General features: G+C 43.3%; 1 protein-coding gene and 1 long non-coding RNA gene across 14 annotated transcripts in view; one reads left to right on the forward strand and one right to left on the reverse strand.

Moving 5' to 3' along the window:
- Nucleotides 1-20,691, forward strand: part of SYNRG (synergin gamma) — an 86,851-nt gene extending 66,160 nt beyond the window's left edge. For 8 of the 13 annotated variants that reach the window (XM_047833604.1, XM_047833609.1, XM_047833610.1 and 5 more), the window contains 5 exons: nucleotides 230-326; nucleotides 2,152-2,300; nucleotides 16,316-16,426; nucleotides 16,779-16,814; nucleotides 17,819-20,691. In XM_047833604.1, the coding sequence (XP_047689560.1) occupies nucleotides 230-326; nucleotides 2,152-2,300; nucleotides 16,316-16,426; nucleotides 16,779-16,814; nucleotides 17,819-17,950 (525 nt within the window). In that variant the 3' untranslated portion in view covers nucleotides 17,951-20,691. The other 5 variants (XM_047833606.1, XM_047833612.1, XR_007146999.1 and 2 more) reach the window with 4 other exon arrangements.
- Nucleotides 7,522-19,978, reverse strand: LOC125151994 (uncharacterized). The gene is made up of 3 exons (XR_007147000.1): nucleotides 19,891-19,978; nucleotides 8,469-8,543; nucleotides 7,522-7,628 (listed from the first exon to the last, which is right to left on the reverse strand). It is a non-coding gene; the product is annotated as an uncharacterized LOC125151994 (long non-coding RNA).
- Nucleotides 20,692-21,317: the final 626 nt, after the last annotated feature.

The following is a 21,317-nucleotide window of genomic DNA, read 5'->3' on the forward strand; positions in this document are numbered from 1 at the left end:
TGCCTAAATTAAAATAATATTTAAACTTAAAGAACTTCTGTCTTTTCCAAAGAAATGGAGGATGGTTTCTTCAAGGTTAAAATTAAATTCTCACATTTGTTTCAGCATGGTCATATACATATATCAGTCAGTCATGCTTTTTCACACCTCCTGGTTCTCTACTAATAGTAAATTGATTTGCAATGACTTTTCTCAATTATATAAGGTGATGTGATTTCATTTCTTATAGGTCATTAAGAAGGCAAATGATACCTTAAATGGAATCAGTAGTAGTTCTGTGTGCACAGAAGTAATTCAGTCGGCCCAAGGCATGGAATATTTATTAGGTATGTTCATTTATGTTTTACTTATTCAAAATCCTGACACTTGACAGTATTTTCAGTTTTCCCTTACATTAGGTATTTTAATCTAGATCTTTCAAGTTACATATGACTTCACTAAGTAGTATCTGCGTTTGTGGGTGAGATGCTTAAGTCACAGACAGAAACCACACTATTTGACTTAAGGTATCTGTGGCAAAGTTTTTCAGTCCTTACTATACACATACTAGCAGCAACAATGTAAAATTGCATCTGTGTTACTGGTTTACTAGAATGAAAACATTGGGTCTCTAATTAATGCCTTACCATGCTCTGTTGATTCTTCCTCTCCACCCCTTCACTTCATCACCGATTCCTTACCTCCCTGACTACCTTCAGCTGTTAAATGTCCCAGTCCAGCTTGAAACTCCGGTCTCTGTCCAATCTGGTGTTCTTTGCCTCCTGAAGCTCCCGCTTGGCCCGTAGCCAGAGCCACGTGCACTGGACCCTAGTCTTTGTCACATCTCTGCTCAGGTGTCACCCGCTAAGGGAGGCCTTCCCTGACCTCTCTTTCTCAAAACTGTGCCCTCAACCCCACCCTCATCCTTCCTCTCCCATTCTCTGCTTGATTTGTCTTTTGTCCCGTCAGCTTTAATATCTTGTATATTTTACCTTTTCTTATTTGTTATCTGTCTCCCTCCCCTGCAAGGAACCTCTAAGAAGGGAGTGATTTGGTCTGTTTTGTCCCCTGGGAATGTCTGTAATACGTACCTGAGCGCCTGGCACGTAGTAGTCCCTCACCAATACCTGCTGGATGAGTGGGGGGGGGGGGGGGGGAAACGTGGTCTCTCCTGCAGTTCCACTGCCGTGCTCTTGTTCCTCCTTCCTGCTCAGACGGCCACGGCTCTACTGCGGGAACACACCAGGTGGTAGGGCACCTGTCTTTCCTTGCACACATCGCCTAGTGTCTGTGAGGGGTTGTCTGAGAAGTCCCCTCACTTGGCATAGGATAGGCAGTGACTCCTGCCCTTCCTCTGGGGAAAGAAGAGGAAAAGCCACAGTGGGCTGTACACAGGTTGATGAGGTACTGCTCTGCAGACAACTCCTCCAGTCCTCGCTTCTAGAGGCTCAGGTAAAGGTTGGGGACGTGTCTGGTGACCGTCCTTAGAATGTGAAGATACTTGGCACCTGTCCTCCTTGCTTGACGAACTCAGCCGCAATTCAGAGACCACGGGAAAAGAGCCGTCCTGTGTTCTGTTAGGTTTATAAAAGATGCGTGAAGCCACAGGGTTTGTAAATCATTGGGCATTCGGAGAAGTGAGTTGTTTCTTAATTACTTTGTGGCGATACTGACATTCAGATTCTTTTAAGCTTTTGATATTCCCATTTTCAGCCAGTTAAATGGGATTTCCCAAACTTAAACAGATGGGCTTACAAAGAAGCCAGAAAGAAAATGAGCTAATACTGCATAGTGCCTAATGTTCTATGGGCACTCTTCTAAGCCTTTTACAGTATGAACCCATTTAATCCTCTTTGGTGAGGTGCTTTTAGTATCCCCATCTTACAGATGAGGAAAGTGAGGCTCAGAGAAGTTATGTGACTGGCCCAGGGTTACACAGCTAGTAAGCAGCAGAACTGGGATTGGAACCCAGGTAGTGTAGCTATAGGCTATGCTCTTACCAGTAAGTTACCCTGCAGCACTGGAGGTGGACTGGTCCCAAAGAGTGGTAAGTTCACGTCTATTGAGAAACAATCCATATTTCCAGCTAAGATACCTGCACGCAGTAGTGCCGCCTTGTGCCGCCCACCTCTCTGCACTGCCCGCGCCCAACTCCACTCTCTCACTCTGTAGGTGTTGTTGAGGTGTACAGGGTGACCAAGCGTGTGGAGCTGGGGATAAAAGCCACCGCGGTGTGCAGTGAGAAACTCCAGCAGCTGCTGAAGGACATCGATAAAGTGTGGAATAACCTCATTGGCTTTATGTCCCTGGCCACACTCACGGTAAGCCCGTTAGATGTTCAGCACTTGCTTTCCTTTCCAGAAACCTCAGTGGTAAAGCAAAGTGTACGTTCTTGTGGTGGCCCTGACTGAAGGGTGACGGTGAGGTGCCTGCTGGGTTGTGTTACGTTAAAGGACGGAGATAATTGTGTGGTTCACTGAGTAGCACCAGCTTGGCTTCTGGATTGCACAAAGGCCTGTGGGCCTCCATAAAATAAGACTGTAGGAGGACATTCACTCTGTCAACATCCTTCTTCTTTTTTCTTCTTTTAGAGATCATTTATTTAGTCATCTCTACACCCAACGTGGGGCTTAAACTCACAACCCCAAGATCAAGAATCACACGCTCTTCTGCCTGAGTCAACCAGGCTCCCTGTCTGCATCCTTCTTAAGTCACATGCGTATATGCACGTTTTGCAAAGCATCAATGTGAGTTCCTCTGTTCACACTTCTAGTTCTTTATGACCCTGCATGTGTCTTTTTAGAAACTGTTCAGTGTGACTTTCTTAAACGCCTTTTCCGTTTTTTAGGTCTGTGGATTATTTCCACTTCTTCCTGTTCTGAATGGTTCTACTCTGAGTATCGTTAAACAAATGACTCTGTGTCCTTTCAGGGATATAGTTCCTCCAAGACCTAAGAGGTCGGAGTGTGTGTTTGCACACGGATGCGCGTACGTTCGTATGTAGCTGTTTCTTTTATTGCGTGGCTCTCCAGAGAGCTCAGGCTAGTTGGCAGTGCTGCCAGCCACATGCAAGCATACTTTTCTTTACACTGTGCTCTAGCTTTCTTTGTCCGCTTTTTCATTTAGCAAGGGTATATTGAGTCCCTAACGGTGTTTTTATAGGTCTTTCATTTTGTAGGGGCTGTGCAGTATTCCAAATGATAATTTACTCTTTCTGTTTCCTTTACGTGTAAATTGATTACCTGTCTTGGCCATTTGACCATATGTTCAATGAGATATGGTTATTGACCTTACGTATTTCACATTTGTAATGGATGTACACACACACACACACACACGCACACACATACATCTATGGGAAAGCTTATATCAGTTATTTTCGTCACCTGTTCCCTTCGTTTTCCATTTCATTGGGTAAAACTACTTTATTTTTATATATTCACACCATTCAGTTTGTCTCTCTGATAATATCCTTTATTTCACAAAAGTCAGAAATTTATCTTCCTTCCACAGCTGGAAGAAATACGCTATTCCATTTTCTTTCTTTTTTTCCTTACATATAACTAGGTGGCCCATCTGAGCAGGACTGCGGCCACGTGGTAGGTAGCAGTTGTCCCTGAGCTGTGCCCACAGCCAGGCAGGGAGTAGCTGTCCCAGCACATGTCTCCCCAGTGTTCATTGTTTCTGGTTTGCGGTATTAAGTTCTTAAAGAGTTTAAATCATTGCCAAATTCTCTGTTTTGTTCCCTTGGACTATTTTTCAGTTTCTACAGTTTGGGTCATTATTTGTTAAAAAAAATACAGTTCTGGCCAGTACAATAAGGAATATAAATATTTGAAAATAAGAGATAAAATTATGCTTGTTTGGTGATATGAAATATTTATAGAAATCTGAATTCAAGAGGTTAAATTTATTGAGTTTGGCAAAAATTCACAGCATTCTTACATATTAATAATGGCTAGAAAGTGTAATAAAAATGGGAACCTTATTTTGTTAATGCATTCAATCACTCCAGTCCTTATCACTTCTGACCGCATAGCTGGAGTTGCTGGTTCATTTTGTTATCCCCTGTCGTAATCTACTCTGCACGCCCTTCTAGCCCATTCTTTCTGAAATGCAAGTCTGGTCATGTCATTCAAATCCCATTTAAAATCTTGCAGTGGGCTCTCCATAGTCTTCAGGATCAAGTTTCAGCTCCTTAGCTCAGTGTATAAGGCCTCTTCTATCCCCTGGATTGCCTTTGCTTCTCATTCTCTGTTAGACTGCTTTTCCCTCTGGCCTCTGCATCGTTTCCCCAGAAGTCATTCCAGAGAGCCCTTCAGTCTGAATTCAACGCCCTTCCGGTGTGTGTCCACAGCGCCTTTCTCTCTGTCCTCGCACTTACTGCGCTTATTGGTAATCGTGTGCTTGCTTCTTGCCTGGTTGTCTGCCCCTTAAAAGCCAGACTGTGTCCTTTTTTTTTTTATTTTTTTATTTTTTTTTTTAACGTTTATTCATTTTTTTGATAGAGAGAGACAGAGTGTGAGTGGGGTAGGGGCAGAGAGAGAGGGAGACACAGAATCTGAAGCAGGCTCCACGCTTTGGACTGACAGCACAGACCCCGACGTGGGGCTCGAACTCACAAACCGTGAGATCATGACCTGAGCCGAAGTCAGACGCCTAACCAACTGAGCCACCCAGGCGCCCCCAGACTGTGTCCTTTATTTCTTGGTGTTCTAACACAGTGTTTTGTGGGACTTTGTACTTTTTCTTTTATACCTTTTGACCCTTCCAATTTTTTCAAACTTTTATACCTCATAATGTTAATAACTGGTTTAAATTTAAAAAAAAAATTTTTTTTACATTTATTTATTTTTGAGAGACAGAGCACAAGTGGGGGAGGGGCAGAGATAGAAGGAGACACAGAATCCGAAGCAGGCTCCAGGCTCTAAGCTGTCAGCACAGAGCCCAATGCGGGGCTCAAACTCATGAACTGTGAGATCATGACCTGAGCCCAAGTCAGACACTTAACCGACTGAGCCACCCAGTCGCCCCCTGGTTTAAATTTTTTAAATAAATGCATAAGAAAAATGAAATGGGGGGAAAAGAAAGGAAGAGAGAGAAGGTGAAGTGCTTTTAAAGTGCTTTACAGGGGCGCCTGGGCTGATGGCTCAGAGCCTGGAGCCTGTTTCTGATTCTGTGTCTCCCTCTCTCTCTACCCCTCCGCCTTCATGCTCTGTCTCTCTCTGTCCCCAAAATAAATAAACGTTGAAAAAAAAAAAATTAAAAAAAAAAAGTGCTTTACATTTGCTAGTGGTGAGCGGTAGTTAGTTGACTTTACCCTTTCTAGGAAGGGTAAGGAAGACACAATGAGTTCCATGATTCACTGTGTTCATAACATAAAAATAAACCCACTACTCAGGAGACACATAATTATTCCTGGTACTGATACCAGAAAGAAATTTCTTTTGGGGGCTCTTGTAAAGAGGAAACTAATGTAACCTGTGTTATCCTCAACATCCTTTCAGCAGATGAAGCAATAGATTTCACTAAGTCATTTCTTATGAAATCTCTCAGTATAGGCCAATTTGCAGAGCTCCAAGTACAAATTAGTGAGAGTCATTCAAGTGTGGAAAAATAGACTAAACGGGAAACTAGGAAATAGCACGGCAGTGCGTCCTAATGGTGGGCTCACATCTTTGCTCCATAAAGAAAACATAGCAAATCCATGAGAAATACACCAATATCCCGTAGAAGCTGAGCAAGACCATGAAGTGATTCATACAAGAGGAGGCACAGCTAACCAGTAAACATTAATTCAATTCAAGCAAGATTTCATTTTTTTACCTAATAGTAAACCCAGTTTTTGTTTGGCTTGTTTATTGGAATCCTAATAGTGTTGATGTGGTAAAATGGGGACTGTTTACTAGAAAACATAAATTGGTACCACCCTATATAGAGGGTATTTAGCAACATACTTCCCACCCCCACCCCCACCTGTGAAGTCCTTGAGGACAAGGACCAAGACCACGTTTTATTCTCAGTCTGATCACAGTGCCAGGCACTGCATAAATACCCAATGAAAGTTGAATGAATAAAAGGACTCACATTCTGAGTAGTTAACTCAGCAACTTCACTTACAGAATAACTTCCTAAGGCAGCAGTTCTAATACAAGCTCACAAAAAGAAGCAAGTTAAATGCACAAGTTGTTCTTTGTAAAAGTGAGAACTCGAGAGGGTCAATCAAGTAAATTGTGTGAAGCATCATATATTGGGATGTTGTGCAGCCATTTTTTAAAGGAACACAGAGTTTGAAATAACACAGAATTGTTACTATGGGGCTGGAAGGGAATGTGCCAGAGTGGCAACAGGGTTGTGCTTGGATGATGAAACCATGGGTTTTTTAATATTTCTAAGCTCCAGCTACAAATAAAGTGGGTTGATTAATGACGTATTCAAGGGTGGCTGTGGAATAGAGGAGGCTCTGTTACCAGTTGTTGATCGTAGAGTTCAGTGTGTTGTTACCTTTGCTTCATCGGAGCCTCTGTACCCAGTCTTACAGAGGTCTTACCTCAAAACTCATTCGTGGCATGTTTTTAGGGCAACAAGATGTATAAGACCAAGCATTAGCAGTCTAGAGGTCAGCACGTGTCTGGTTCTCTCCTAATTCATCCATCTTTTGCTTCCTAACTTTGTGCTGGTATGAACCAGGTAAAAGCCTAAATATCTTCATCATCATTAGCCAACTTTTACTGAGTGCTTACCATGTGCTGTACCCTATTCTTAACTCTTTATATTGTATAATTTACTTAATACAGAAGTGTTGAGGGTAGATACTATTATTCTTCACCTTTTACAGATGAAGAAAATGGGGGCACCAAGGTATTAGACCTGGATTCAATGTAAAAGACCTCTGCTTCTCCCCCACTATACTCTGTTGCCTCCTTGAAATGGGCAAGCTGGGTGGGTAAAACCAGAGATGAGCAAAAGCCTTTCTGGGGAAAGAGGGTTGTTACTTACTTAGTCGATGAGGTGAAACACCAGGCATCTCTCCTGGCAGCAACTTGATAGAAAGAGTCAAGTTCTTTTCTGTACATTTCCTCCCTGTTGTTATAGCCCAGGACTAAAAACCAGCTTAAGATTAGCCTCCCCTTTTCCATTTAGATTTTAAGATTCTTTGTTTTTTCTTTCTTTCTTTCTTTCTTTCTTTCTTTCTTTCTTTCTTTCTTTTATAATTAAAGCTTTTAATTTTTTTCATTGTACAATGCTTTGAAAACTAGATTTCTATACAGACCCTCAAATCAGCCACCCATCTCTTCTCTTCTAGCGCTGGTAGAAAAAAAAATGGCCACGATAGCAAAGCTTCTTTCTTTGCCATGAGCTCTTTGAAGAAAAATTATCACAAAAGACCCAGTGCACTAACCAAGCTCATTATGTATTAATCCTTTTCAGTTTGGGGCAAAGGATAATTGAGGAGAATCCTGGCTTGAGTTGCTTGCTATCTTGTGTTTCCTTCTTGAGGTAGCTGCTGCCACTGGGTGAGGTGGAAGCTAGTTTCATTCTTGTACAACTTCTTAGACATCCAAGCTCCCCACAGTGCCACCGCTGCTCATGAGAAAGGCTTGCCTTCTGGACTCTGCCCTTCCAGGCCTTCCTTCCTGCCTTCCTTCCTGTAGGAAAATGCAAAAAGCTCAGTTGTATCATTCAGTAAGTTTTGTTACTTAAATCATTCAGTGCATACCCCAAATAATAACCAACAGTAACCAATGCCCCTATACAAGTTAGAGGATATCCCATCATTCCAGGTTTCCTTGTGCTCCTTCTTCGTCATCATTCCACTCTGAGGTGATCCCTATTCTGATTTTTTATACCAAGGGTTAGTTTTGTTCAGACCTTTTTAAAGAAACCATAGAGGGGCACCTGGCTGTCTCAGTCGTTAGAGCCTGCAACTCAATCTCGGGGTCGTAACTTTGAGCCCCGCATGGAGTGTAGAGGTTACTTAAAGATAAAATCTTAAACAAACAAACAAACAAACAGAATTTGCTTTTGTGATCTTGGAGAAAGCCTGTTGGGTCTGGTTACCCATCTAACCTGGGAAGTGTTGCCCTGTTCACATATGGTGATTTTAATCCCTCAGTGTGTCAGAACGTGAGGTAAATGGGAAGAGTTGCCAGGCATTCATGCCCTCTCATTCAATCTCCCCTAAGGAACTTTCATATCTAGCATCAGGGTCTGGTGAGTGATTTTACCTGACATTTTTTTAGATACTGGATTACAGTATAGAGATTAATTAGTCTGCAACTACACAACACAGGAATGCATTCAAATTGTATATGAACACCGCTGAGTATTCATTGTTGTATTTACCCATGCTTTTCCAGTTATAAGTGCCTTTCTTCACCGAATTAGCTGTGACAGAAGAACAACCATTCTCTGCTCAGATATTATTCCTAATTATACCGTGTCATTTTCTCTTGATAACTGATAGGTCTTTGGTCTATAAAACTTACTTGAATTGCCTGCTGCTTGAAGAATAGCATAGTCTCCAGAGGAAGTCTAAGTCTTGTCACAAAGAAGCTTTTACCCTAAAAATAGATAGATGTGTGAATGTAAATGACACAAACCAACACGTGTGGAGTTCACTTAGTTGCAGCAAAACTGCAAGCCCCAGGGACTCTGGGAGCAGAGAAGTCACTAGAGAGGGGTGTGGCTGATGTTGTGGTGGAAGCTTTTAACTCTTTATATCACTGCTTCGTTTTAGGTAGAATTTGAAGTTCCTTAATGAACCAAATTGCCAGTGCCAGGCTCTTTGATTCCAGTAATATAATAGTTTATTTGCACCTGGATCCTGCCGGGCATTGTGCCATATTCTTGACATTCATTCTCATTTAATCCTGGTAACAATCCTGTAAGGTCAGTAGTATAATCCCCATTTTTACGGGTGAAGAAATTGGGGCTCAGAGATGAAACTTGCCCGAAACTGACAGAGCAGGGATTTGAATGTGTATTGTAGTTTTAAAAGTCCATTTTTCCTATTGTGTCAGTGCCAGCTTCGAGGATGCTTTTCCTCCATGAAGACATCATGAAACTGTTCCCGTCAAAAAGTGACCGCATTGCCTCTCTTCGGTGAAAAAGTCCTAGAATATTAGTGCTACATCACAGTAGTAATGCTTGGGCTAAGGAAAGCAAAATACACAATCCTAAACTCCAAACCGTGGCTCCTTGATATTTATTGAAGCTAGAAGTTACAGTGCAAAGTTTCCTGCTTCCCTTTCCCTGCAGCACGCATGTCATCGTGGACCAAAACCCCCCCTTGTGGTACAAGTACATCTCCTCTGGGCACAGACTGAAGGTACTGGTTGTTTCTCGGGAGGTGGGAATCACCAGTTTCAGGGAGATGAGTGAATTGTTGCCTAAGGGTTGAAGTTCAGTAGGTTTGGAACAAAGAGAGATTCATCCCTGGAAAACAAAACTGATCCACTTTTGCCATATAAAATCTCCAAAAAGAGACTGCGATCTTATTCTCCTGACCTCTAGTCCACTGAAAATCACACAGGCTTTGATGTCACTGTTATCCTCAGTATAATATAATCCTTTATTTCCTTTCTTTTTTGTTTTTTGTTTTTATTTATTTATTTTGAGAGAGAGAGAGCACTCACAATTGGGTGAGGGGCAGAGAGGGAGGGAGAGGGAGAATCCCAAACAAGCTCCACGCCAGCAGCCCAGAGCTTGACATGGGGCTCGAACTCCCGAACCATGAGATCATGACCTGAGCCAAAACCCAAGAATCAGACACTTAACCTACTCGGTACCTGTACTTCCTTTCAACGTGAAATAAGCAGTGAGTTTCAGAGTATATACTTCGTGTTGCTGTGGCATTTTAGGAGATCAGTTTATTTTTAGTAATAATAACATTTTTGTCATCTTGCCAGTGCCACACAATGTTTTAGAGACAGAATCTTTTTTTTTTTTTTTTTTTTTTTTAAGTTTCTTTACTTAGAGAGAGGGTGTGTTTGCAGGGGAGGGGCAGGGGGAGAGAAAAAATCCTAAGCAGGCTCTGCACCACGAGCACAGAGCTCGATACAGGGCTTGAACCCATGAACCATGAGAGCATGACCTGAGCTGAAATCCAGAGTTGGATGCTTAACCAACAGAGCCACCCAGGCACCCCGAGACAGAATCTTCATTGTGTTTCTGCATGGCTGTCCTCGTTGACAGAAGGTGATATGGTAGATGGAATAATGTGCCCCTCCCTTGCCAAAGATAACCATATCCTAATCCCTGGAACCTGAATTTGTTACCTTAGGTAGAAGGGACTTTACAGATGTGATGAAATTAAGGGTCTTTTGATAGGGGATTTATCCTGGATTATCTGGGTGGGCCCAGTGTCTCACAAAGAGGAAGGCAGGAAGTAAGCATGAGAAATAGAGATATGACAGAGCAAAGAGAAAGACTGGCACATTCTGCGCTATTGGCTTTGAAGATGGAAGGTGGGACCTTGATTCAAGGAATGTACAGGTGGTCTCTAGAAGCTAGACAAGGTAAAGAAACAGATTCTCCCATAGAATTTCCAGAAAGTACACTGTATTTCCAGCCCATTTTAGAATTCTGACCTGCAGAACTCTAACAGAATGTGTTGTTGTAAGCAGCTAAATTTTTGCTACTTTGTTATAGCAGCTATAGAAAAAATTAGACAAAACATTGCAACTAAGAATCCAGATGGTTACATTGTAACCCAAACCAAAAGTCTAGAATTACTTGTGGAACCTGTGTCCAGATAGTTTTTTTTGTATCAGATTAGGCTGGCTTATGCTGCAGTAACAACTCCCCCAACCCAGTTTTAGTGATGTAACACAGTAGAGCTGTATTGCTCCTGCTACATGTCCATCTCAAATTGGAGGGGTCTCTGTGGACGGGTCCTTCACTCAGGGACCTAGCTGACAAAGCCTCTACCACATGGATCATAGCTGATCCCTGTGAGAGGGTCAAGGGAACATGACAAAGAGCACATCGGTTTTAAAGGCTTCCTCCCAGAAGTGCCTCATGTGACTCACATGTACAAATTATGCAGCTCTGCACAATTTAAGGGGATCGGAAAGGCCCATCCTACCATTTGTCCAGAAGAATTATAATGAGGATGTTTGTAAAGAACACTAATTACTACCAAATTCTTCTTCTTCAATAATGATTTTCTTGGACACCATTTTAGCAACTTATTATTGGCTAAAGATTCAGGATTATGTATCCCAGTCTGACTCTGGGACTCAGTGTATGCAGTCATTTGTAATAGAACTACTTTTAGAAATACTTTACTAAATGCATGAAACACTTGCTAACTGATGTAGATGATGTTCAATTTAAAATGTCCTGTAGAGGGCGTACCTTCTTAAAGAATTATGGCCGAGAATTGGTGTCACTTTGTTACTGTGTACTACGGCAACCTCCCCCAACCCCCCCCCCCCCGCTTCCCCCCCTCCCCCCCGGGTTATGGCAGTGTATTTATAAAAGTTAATTTTTATCATTTCAAAGATTAATTTGACCACAGGATAGTTTATGCAGAGTCTTACGATTTTTACGGGAGATTACAAAATGACCTTTTCATTCGTTTTCCTTATGCCTTTGGTCAAACAGATACCTAAAGGGCTGGTATTGGATTGATTTCAAGATTCAGAGTTTTCCTAGATTCTAGTTATTTCTCAAATAGTCCTTATTCAGTAACATGATAAATATCTATAACGTAGGTTTATGGAAGTGCTGCTATGTTTTTAACCTCTTAAAAAAGCTTTTTAGATTTTGTCAAAGTGAGTAATTTTTATCACTTAGGGCATTTCAGAGCACTTTTTTTTTAATGTTTATTTTTGAGAAAGAGCGAGAGAGCGAGCACGAGCAAGCAGGGGAGGGGCAGAGAGAGATGGAGACACAGAATCCGAACAGGCCCAGGCTCTGAGCTGTCAGCACAGAGCCCGACACAGGGCTCGAACTCACAAACCGCGAGATCATGACCTGAGCCAAAGTCAGACGCTTAACTGACTGAGCCACCCAGGCGTCCCTCAGAGCACTTTTTATATATCTCTGAAGGTCCCAACAGCAACTGAGGAAGGCAGGTAAGACAATGAAACTGTTAACAGAATGGTGACAGAATGGGACAGCAAACAAATAATAGCACCAGCTGCCTCTAGGGTTGACCAGACTTGGTCATGATTGCACTAGAGAAGAAAAAAGGGGAAAAAGTGGGGGGGGGGGGGCGTTGGATTATCATCTGGATTGGTTAAGACCATGTAGATTCACTTCAAGGTCAGAGTCCTCATGCACATAGTTGAAACATCTGCCTCTTCTTTCTTTGAGAACTGTCTGTCCTTCCTTCCCTAGGTGTGATCTGAATGCAGCTCAAGTTAGTTTAAGAAAGGTTTGTGGGGGGGTGGGGGCGGGGGGTGGGGCACCAGGGTGGCTCAGTCTTTTGAACATCCAGCTCTTGATTTTAGCTCAGGTCATGATCCCAGGGTCGTGGGTTTGAGCCCCAAGTGGGGCTCCACACTGAGCATGGAGCCTGCTTAAGATTCCCACCCCCTTTCTAAACAAACAAACAAACAAGTAAACAATATCATCTGTTTCTTAAAAAAAAAAAGGTTTGTGGACCTAATGCATGGTTATTATTTCAAATTAGAAAGGAACGGTCAAACATCATATATAATCTATACACTTTTATAGGGAGAATCCCATTTTTTTCTCCTAGGGAAAAAATAATACAATTTTTCAAATACAAAATAATAACTCCTCAGTGGTTCAGCCTCAACTAATTGTAGAAAATGTGGCCATTATTTTGGCAGGAATTTGCCATCATCCTGGGTCACATCAGTATCCTTTAGGACAAACCAGCCAACATGCCGGGCTCCCGGATCCTTGGCCCCTGGACTCCGGGACCCTTGTCTCCATGGCACTTCGGCCACCCACTCACGTGATCACATCACACCGCAGTACCTGTGCCCTCTTAATTCAGACCTGTCTGAACCCAGATTGGTAACCCTCTAACTTGCTTATGCTTGGCTTACGCTGCTTTTGTTTCAGGTCCTCAAGATAGGACAGTTGTTTGATCCTTTTACTTCGTTCCTACCGACTCCCATCCTCACTTCCTTTCTACCTGCTTAGTCCTTAGCAGTTCTTTGTGTCTGTCCTTGGACGACCCCTGATGCCAGTTTGCTTAGAGCTGAGGGATTTTCTCAGAGCTGAAACTGGGACGGTCTTGAGCAAACTAGGAAGTTGGTCACCCTGGTCAGCATCCCTTCCCAGTGCCAGGTTCAGTGACCTCACATTGGTGCCTTGACATCAGCCGTGGTGGGAGTATTTTTATACCATGGAAATCCGCAACTGCTACAGATCAGTGCTTAATTTGTTGTACTGTTGATTGTCTAGACTTATGAAGGTTATCGAGCAGATGTTAATAATGCAGATCAGACATCAAAGTATACTGTGTCTATAGCCATTGTATTGTGAATACATCACAAAGCTGAGGGAATGTTCTCCAGCGTTTGAGAACAGTTACCCAATTCAACATAGTCACTCATGTATTTGACAGAGGGGGGACATTCTGAAATGTGCTGCCTCATTTCAGTCTTAGCCCTTCACTGAGAAACACCAGCCTGCACTTACAGCATCCACACTCTGGTGAGAGCAAGCACAGGCTGACTGTGGATCCCAGGATTGGGCAGACATTTTCAGAGAAAGCACTGTGAGAATCAAAGGATTATATGGAATTTTCAGTAAAGATAATTGTGTATTTATTATTTGTAAATTATGTGCTACTCAGTCTTTATATCAATAAGAATTTATAATAAGCTCATGTACGCACGCGCGCGCGTGTGTGTGTGTGTGTGTGTGTGTGTATTTGTATGTGTGCACGTTTCTTTCTCTTTGGAAAGTCATTTTTTTTTTTTTTTTGGAAAGTGGAAGAAGGGGATGATTTTGCCCCCAAATTGTCCACAGGTCTTGCTAAACATCCTACAGTGCAGAGGACAGGCCTCACAACAAGGAATTATCCAGTTTAGAATGTCAATGGTGCCAAGAGTGAGAAGCCTCTGCTCTAGGGCATATATAAGCAAAACAAATTGGTTCCGGTATATCTAAAACTTAGTACACTAAGAATGTAACTCTTCTGGGGCGCCTGGCTGGCTCTGTTGGTGGAACATGCAATTCTTGAACTCGGGGTTGTGAGTTCCTTGAGCCCTGTGTTGAGTGTAGAGAGATTACTTAAAAAGAAAATCTTGAAAAAATATATACAGCTCTTCTGAAACTTTTTTTTTTCCTTCTTTTGTTTTTGTTTTGTAATTCAAGTGCTTTTCGTAATTGAGGGATAACTTACAGTGAAATGCATAGATCTTAAATATATAGTTGGATCAGTTTTGACAAATGCATTTAGCCATGTAAGCCCACACCCCCAGCGATGTATGGAGTATTTTCATCACCTCCTAAAGTTCCCTCTTGTCCTGATCTGATTCCAGAAATAACCACCATTTTCCGTAGACTTCTGTCATCAGAGAGTTTCCTGTTCTAGAACTTTATATAAAATTAATATATATGTGCTTTTCTGTCTGGCTTCTTCACATGTTTTAAAAATTCATCTAAAAAGAAAAAAATTCATTAAAAAAAAAAAAAGGCGCCCCTGGCCAGCTCAGTTGGTAGAGCATGCAACTCTTGATCTTACGGGGGTGAGTTCGAAAACCCACGTTGGGCATGGCACTTACTTAAGAAGGGGTGGGGGGGAATTCATCTACATTGTTGCATGTATCCATTTGGTTCCTTTTATCAGTGAGTAATATTCCATTGTACTAATATACCATGAGTTTTTAACTCACTTTCTTATTTATAGATAGGTGCTATTTCCAGTTTGGCTTATGTGAATAGAGCTACCATGAGCACTTTTTGTGCAAACTTTTGTTAACATGTTTTCATTTCTCTTGGATAAATACCAAGGAGTGGAATTGCATATAAGTTCATATAGTAGATACGTATTTTAACTTTTAAGAAATGAACAGCTTTCCACAGGTGCCTGGCTGGCTCCATTGGTAGAGCGTTGGACTCTTGATCTCGGGGCTGTGAGTTCGAGCCCCACAGTGGGCGTAGAGATTACTTAAATAAATAAAACTTTTAAAAATTAAAAAAAAAATTGATAGCTTTCCAAAGTTGGGGCCTGCCCTCTTACCCCATATTCCACAGATTTGTTGTAAGGAAGAAATTAGATAATGCACCTGAAGAGCTTAGCGTGGTGCCTGGCAAGTAAGGGCTTCACTGATAATAGCTGTATGTGTATGTACTCTCTAGCTGATAATGCCTCATTCGTCCATCCTTGAGCAGTAGGCCCATCCATGTATCTGTCTTCCTGCTTCTCTGATGTCGGAACTTGGCTGCCCCCACACAACTCCAACTCCACTTAGACCAAACCGAACTCCTCCCAGCCCTCAGCCCCAAATGTGGGTCTCCTTTCGCATGCCTACTATGCCGAGCCCTCCCAGCTGCCTAAGCCTCACCCCTCCTTGCACATCCCACACATGACCCGGGCTTCTTCAGGTGGCCGGCCCCCGCCATTACTTCCCTACTTCTAACTTTCCTCACTGTCTCCCGGACCCCTTACAGTGGCGTTGTAACTGAGGTGCATGCCTTGAGGATTGCCATCCACAGTTCATTGCCCACACCTCACCCAGAGGGATCTGTCCGTAACACAATCCTGATCCTGTCCCGGTCCAGTCAGAACCCTTAATGGCTTCCCAAGATACAGTCTCTTCTAGTCCTTCCAAGACCTTCATGCTGGAGTTCCATCTCCTCCCTCCTTTCATAAGCACGGCTCCCACACGCTTATGAGTGTTCTTCCCACACTCTGTCTTCTGCTTAGAGGCCTTGCCCTTGCCTGTGTTGCTTGTTCTACACAGAATAAATACCGTCCCCTCCCTTACCTCGCCCTTCCCCGTTCCCTCACCTAGCATCTACCTGTCAAGACTCAGGATGTTTGTAAGTGCCAGGAAGCTTTCTCTGTCATCCAGCTCTTTTCCCCTCAGGTTGGAGTAAGTGCCGCCCAGCCCATGTGCTCTGGGGTAGTCCTTGTGGCCCTGTGCTGCCTGCTACCCGCCTGTCCCCACCCTCGACTGTGAGTTCTCAGAGGACGGGTACCGGGTTTTGCTCATGCTAGTGTCCCGAGCACCTAGAACACAGCAACTCTCAGTAAATGTTTGGGAAATTGAACAATTGTATCGATGGTATTAGAAGTTACTTCACTTGCTGCTGGACCTACTGGGGATGAGTGATCAGGGAGTAAAGCCAGCAGCATTTGGAATTGCCGAGTCCTTACTTGTTTGTCTTGTTCTCCTAGCCCGATGAGAATTCACTGGATTTTTCCTCTTGTATGCTACGGCCTGGGATTAAAAATGCTCAGGAACTTGCCTGTGGGGTGTGCCTTTTAAATGTGGACTCCAGAAGCCGGGTGAGTGACACACCTTCCCCCTGCAGATGGCACAGCGCTTCCCTGACATGACCCCTGGGGATGACCCCATCCAGCCCACTTCACTGCAAGGTCTACGACCACAGGTGGGGATTTTTATAAAGCCCTGAAGTCTGACACGGAAGTACATGTACTCTTACAAAAGGGCAGTAGGGGAAGCCATTGAGTGAATGGAGGTAGTTCCTCCCTCTCTAACAGAATGCTGTCTGCACTGTGCCCGCGACCTGTGCACAGTGGGGTGGTAGAGAGAGGTGAAGCCTGTAAGGCTTTGTTTGGGGGCAGGAGGCCCTGTCCTGGGAATTTTGTTGACCTTATGGTTTCAACGTTATTTCAGAAAGAAGAGAAGCCTGCAGAAGAACATCCCAAAAAAGTATGAACCAGTTATACACGATCTTAGCATCTCCATCTTAATTTTGAGTGTGGAAAGCCAATCAGATGATTCCACTGCCATCCTGAACTGTTGTGACCATGAATCCTCCCTTTACTGTCTGTTCCCATAGTCTGTTTGATTTGACCAGCTAGTGTGTCTGCGTGGGTCCACTTGTCTTGTTTGCATGTTCGTAGCTCTTGTAATTGGCTTCTGGTGTTACAAGTCATTTTTCCCTCTGTGATGAACAAGGTAACAGAATGAGCAACTTCTGGAAGACTGGAAGTTGTGACATGGAGCGAGATCAGAGAGCGTCACGATTTGGCAGTGATCAAAAACAAATTGGGGTTTAGAGTTTGTGTTACTTGTTTACTTGTAGTGCTTTAGGACACCCTCCAGGGAACTGAGGTGAGGACTGGCTGGCTGTGACTTACCTGTAAGCATTAGTCATCTGGAAGTAATTCTGACCTGTTCAATGTCTTTATTTTTACAAATCCTATACCTATTTGGACTTTTTAATTACGTTGATTCCGTTATCAGGTCCCAGTGGCATTCGACCCTGAGAGCTTTTAATCTTTTGTTTTTTCCATGAGAGGACTGTAATCAGCCCCAGAAATGGAAGGGACTGTACGTATCATTCAGTGCCAGCCTGAGGGCAGGGCTCCCTTTGGCACAACGAGGGATAAAAATCCTCCACAGCTATTTTAGTTCCCCGTAACATGAACACCCCCACACGCAACCCCCCGTAGCCTCGGTCTGCCTTTGCTATGAACCATTTGGCCTTCTTTTGCTGAAACTGGGTTTAATGGTAAAGATTTTTTTATGCCTTTAATTAGCAGCAAAAAACTTTCTCACTTGAACCCCTGTAGCCACCTGCTCAGCTTTTGTGTGTGTGCCAGTGTGGCCTCAGCCTCTGTGACCTGGCGAGGGATGCGTGCAGGGTGCCGACCAGCTCTTAGGTGCAGAAGCAGCCTGACTCGCCCCACATATCTGTTTATTTTTGGCAGGCATTCAACTCCGAAACGGACAGCTTCAAGCTGGCATATGGAGGACACCAGTATCACGCCAGCTGTGCCAACTTCTGGATCAACTGTGTTGAACCAAAACCTCCCGGCCTCATCCTGCCTGATTTGCTCTGAAAAGTACCTCTTTGAAGTACCTACTGGGTCTGTTTTCCCATCATACCCCAGGAAGAGACAGGGACCAACGAACAGAATGCAGGACTGCGCAGTTCGCTTCCACGAAGCTATAGGAGGAGTTCCCTGCACGGTCAGGGGTGAGAAAGAAGCTGCGAGCTCCCAGTCGTTCCTGCAGACATTTGTCCCCTAGGTCCCACCACAAGTCTTAGGGATTTGAGGTAAAATTGCCCTGCCCAAACTGCATGTGGCACCAGAAGTTTGCTAACTTCTCTCTAGTTCTGCTAAGATGTTTTAAAATATGGCACGATTTTCTTTAAGGAATCATTTGCTGCTGCCGTATATTGAAACTGTGAAGAATTGACATTTTGACGTTTGAAGAAAAATAAATTGTAATAGGATTGGAATTGGCAAGAACGTTTTGAGCCAGTGCTCGCTTCTATCTAGAACCCTGCTGTCCTGTGAAGTAGAATGCATTTACCCACATGTAGCTTGTTGATATCTGAAATGAATAAAAAGGGGACATTGTGACTAAACTGATGTTCTTTTTATCGAAAAACTTCCGTTCATCTCCATCAGACGATGGAAGTGGGTGAGGGCAGATTTACCGACTTTGCGGTCACAGCTGAACCAGTTCTTCTTTTGTTCATTTCTCAAACTATCAGCGTTCAAGAAGGCATTTTCTCAAAACACGCCTGGGCACTTTGCAATGGATTGAATGTTCATTTTGACAGAGGCCCAAATCTTTGTGTATCAGGATGAATAAACACCCTTCCCCTTTCGGAGCCTTCACTGAAAACTTTCTTTTACCTCAAAGACTGTGAACGTGGTATTTTTTGCAGACAAGTTTTGGAAAGGCAGCTGGATGAAACCTCTTGGCAGTGGCCTTTGTCCAAATGTCCAGAAATGACTGCATAGGGACCAGTACTGCCTGACTTCACAGTATTATGTGAGAGACCTGAAAATTCATTCACAGTTGGAAGGTGGAGTTCCTGGCCTACTGAGGCAAACAGATGTATGTATATTTATGGTTGAGGTACATGACTTAGAAACAGTGGAAGCAAAGTGTTCAAAAACTGCATGGAATTCTGGAAGGAAAAGGCTCATGCTTGCTATCTGGTGTAGGGAATTTGCTGCTTAGAACTGAATGCATAAAATCAGAAAGAAAGAAAAAAAAAAGCGAAGTGGCTAAGGACTGTGAAGCTGTGAAGCCCTGGGAAGAACAGGCCAACCTAGGACATACACGTCTCTGACTTGTAAATTCTGTGCTTTACAAAGAGATTTTGACTCTTGTGTTTCGCAAGTTGTGTGACTTAGGCTCTCTGACCTCGAGTCAGTTTTTATTTGTGAACTGAACAAGGTCATTTTGGGTATAAAATTGCCGTTTTACATAATTAAGTAGGTGGTTTTCCCTTCCTGGCACTAAACTTGAGGGGATCCTGTTCTATTCCCTTAGCGGTGTCTTCTCCAAGGAAGGTATAGGACGTTTTTGTTAAACAGCTGTTGATGAGGCTTCTGCTTTACCTTGCTGGGCCCCAGAATGCACAGGGAAGTGTTGACGAGATAAGTCTGCTTCTCATTTTCTCCAGATTCCCTTCCAGCTGGGTGACTGACACAGCCTGAGTTATTACCCTCAGGGCCTTTGTCCTCCACAGGGCTACCTGACTTAGTACCCACAGCATCAGGCTGGGTCCTCAGGCTTCCCTGAGGCCTGTCTCCACTTCAGCCTGAGCAGCACCTAGAGTTTCATCACGGTGCCAGGACTGAAGCGGGCCTCTGACCCGTCTGGTAGGGCAGGATGACCGAATCTGCCTTTGTTTGCAGTTAAGAATGTCTCCCAGTTTGACAGGATTCACAGCGCTGAGACAGTTTCTGGAAATGCCATATGGGCTGCTATTCTGTCGCAATGGCCTGTGTCAATGACATTTTTAACGTGTGCTCACCTGCTAACCAGAATGGTTCCATTCCTAGAGAGGTTGCAGAGCGCAAGGATAATCACTGCCGGCCTCACCAGGTACGGCAGGTCTGGTCACTCCATGGGAGGCGCTAGAGGCATATACAGCAGTCGCCAAAAGGCTTTGCTATGAAAAATACTGTTTAGTAGTGGAAATGTTCACTCACATACCACCAGTAAGGATTTCCAGAGTGTGCAGCCATACCCTTGCACTTTCTTTACGTGTGCAAGTTTATTCAGACGACTCAACACTGCGCTCCTCTACATCTCGGCTCTGACGCGCCAGAGTCCAGTGTCCTTGGAAACAGTAACCAAGGTTACTTCTTTCCGTACTGCGTGAGGTGCCGACAGCTCCCGCCCCGCTGCCTGAGTGGCGGTGAATAAGCGCTTTTCTCTTTTGGTATTGTTTTGCTTTTAGACGTTTTATGGCTTAGGGTGTAACTTAATTTTTGTCTGGAGGTGCTCAATGTAGAGGCGGCACAGGGTATGTTATTATCCGTGCCTTATTTGTCCTGTGACTACTAGTTAACACTCTAAATAGGTTGCATATTCTAAATTACTTGAATATTTTGTATGCATGTACCTATGTCTTGTTTAAAGATGCCTTCTACTTGCCTTTTGATAACTTGTGTGATCCTAAGCTTTGGTAAGATTATAGGGCCTCTACATTATAGAAACTTGAAATGCTTGCCCTGCACTGGGGATCACCACAGAAATTCCCCTAACAAACACCTTCTAGGTCATACGCCTTCCTTTTGTGACCAGCTAATAAACTCTGACATTTAGATTAGAAAGGTGTTAGGCTTCTTAAGTACTAAGAATGCTTAGTTACATCCCAGTAGTGGTGTTGGCCGGGATTTCTGCCGGAAACTTTCCTACCAAGAACATCTGTCACCCAGTGTTCTCTTACTGTAGTACAGTGGTTATTTTTGGACTCTTATCCAAAGACTACAGGACTTACAGTTTGCCTTCATACTAGAGAAGCCATAGCCTCCACAGCCACGAATTGCTTTGTTCTTTTCACTGCTTTTCGATCATGTGCTAATTGATGCAGCATTCATTTATGGGTTCCTCTGATTTCCCAAACTATTAACCTCATTTTAATTTTCCTATTTAGACTGTAGTACATGTTTATAAAAGTGAATGACTGGGAAGAAACAAGGTAGAATTTGGATGAAACCACTGCCACGGACCAGATAAAAATCTAGAAAATATAATTTATATAAATATGTAACCACCGGCATATTTATGGCTTCTTGTCAAGACGGGCCAAAAGCCTAGAAAATTATTCCACAGAGAAGCAAGCTACAACCTACATGGCAAATGAAGAAAGATAAAGCAGCACTGTGACTGAGCAGGGGCAATCTGATGGTTCCCAATAGTTTGTGAGGAGTGTGGAATAGGGAAGAACTAATT

Source organism: Prionailurus viverrinus, chromosome E1 (genome assembly GCF_022837055.1).
Source record: "Prionailurus viverrinus isolate Anna chromosome E1, UM_Priviv_1.0, whole genome shotgun sequence".
Classification (NCBI taxonomy): Eukaryota; Metazoa; Chordata; class Mammalia; order Carnivora; family Felidae; genus Prionailurus; species Prionailurus viverrinus.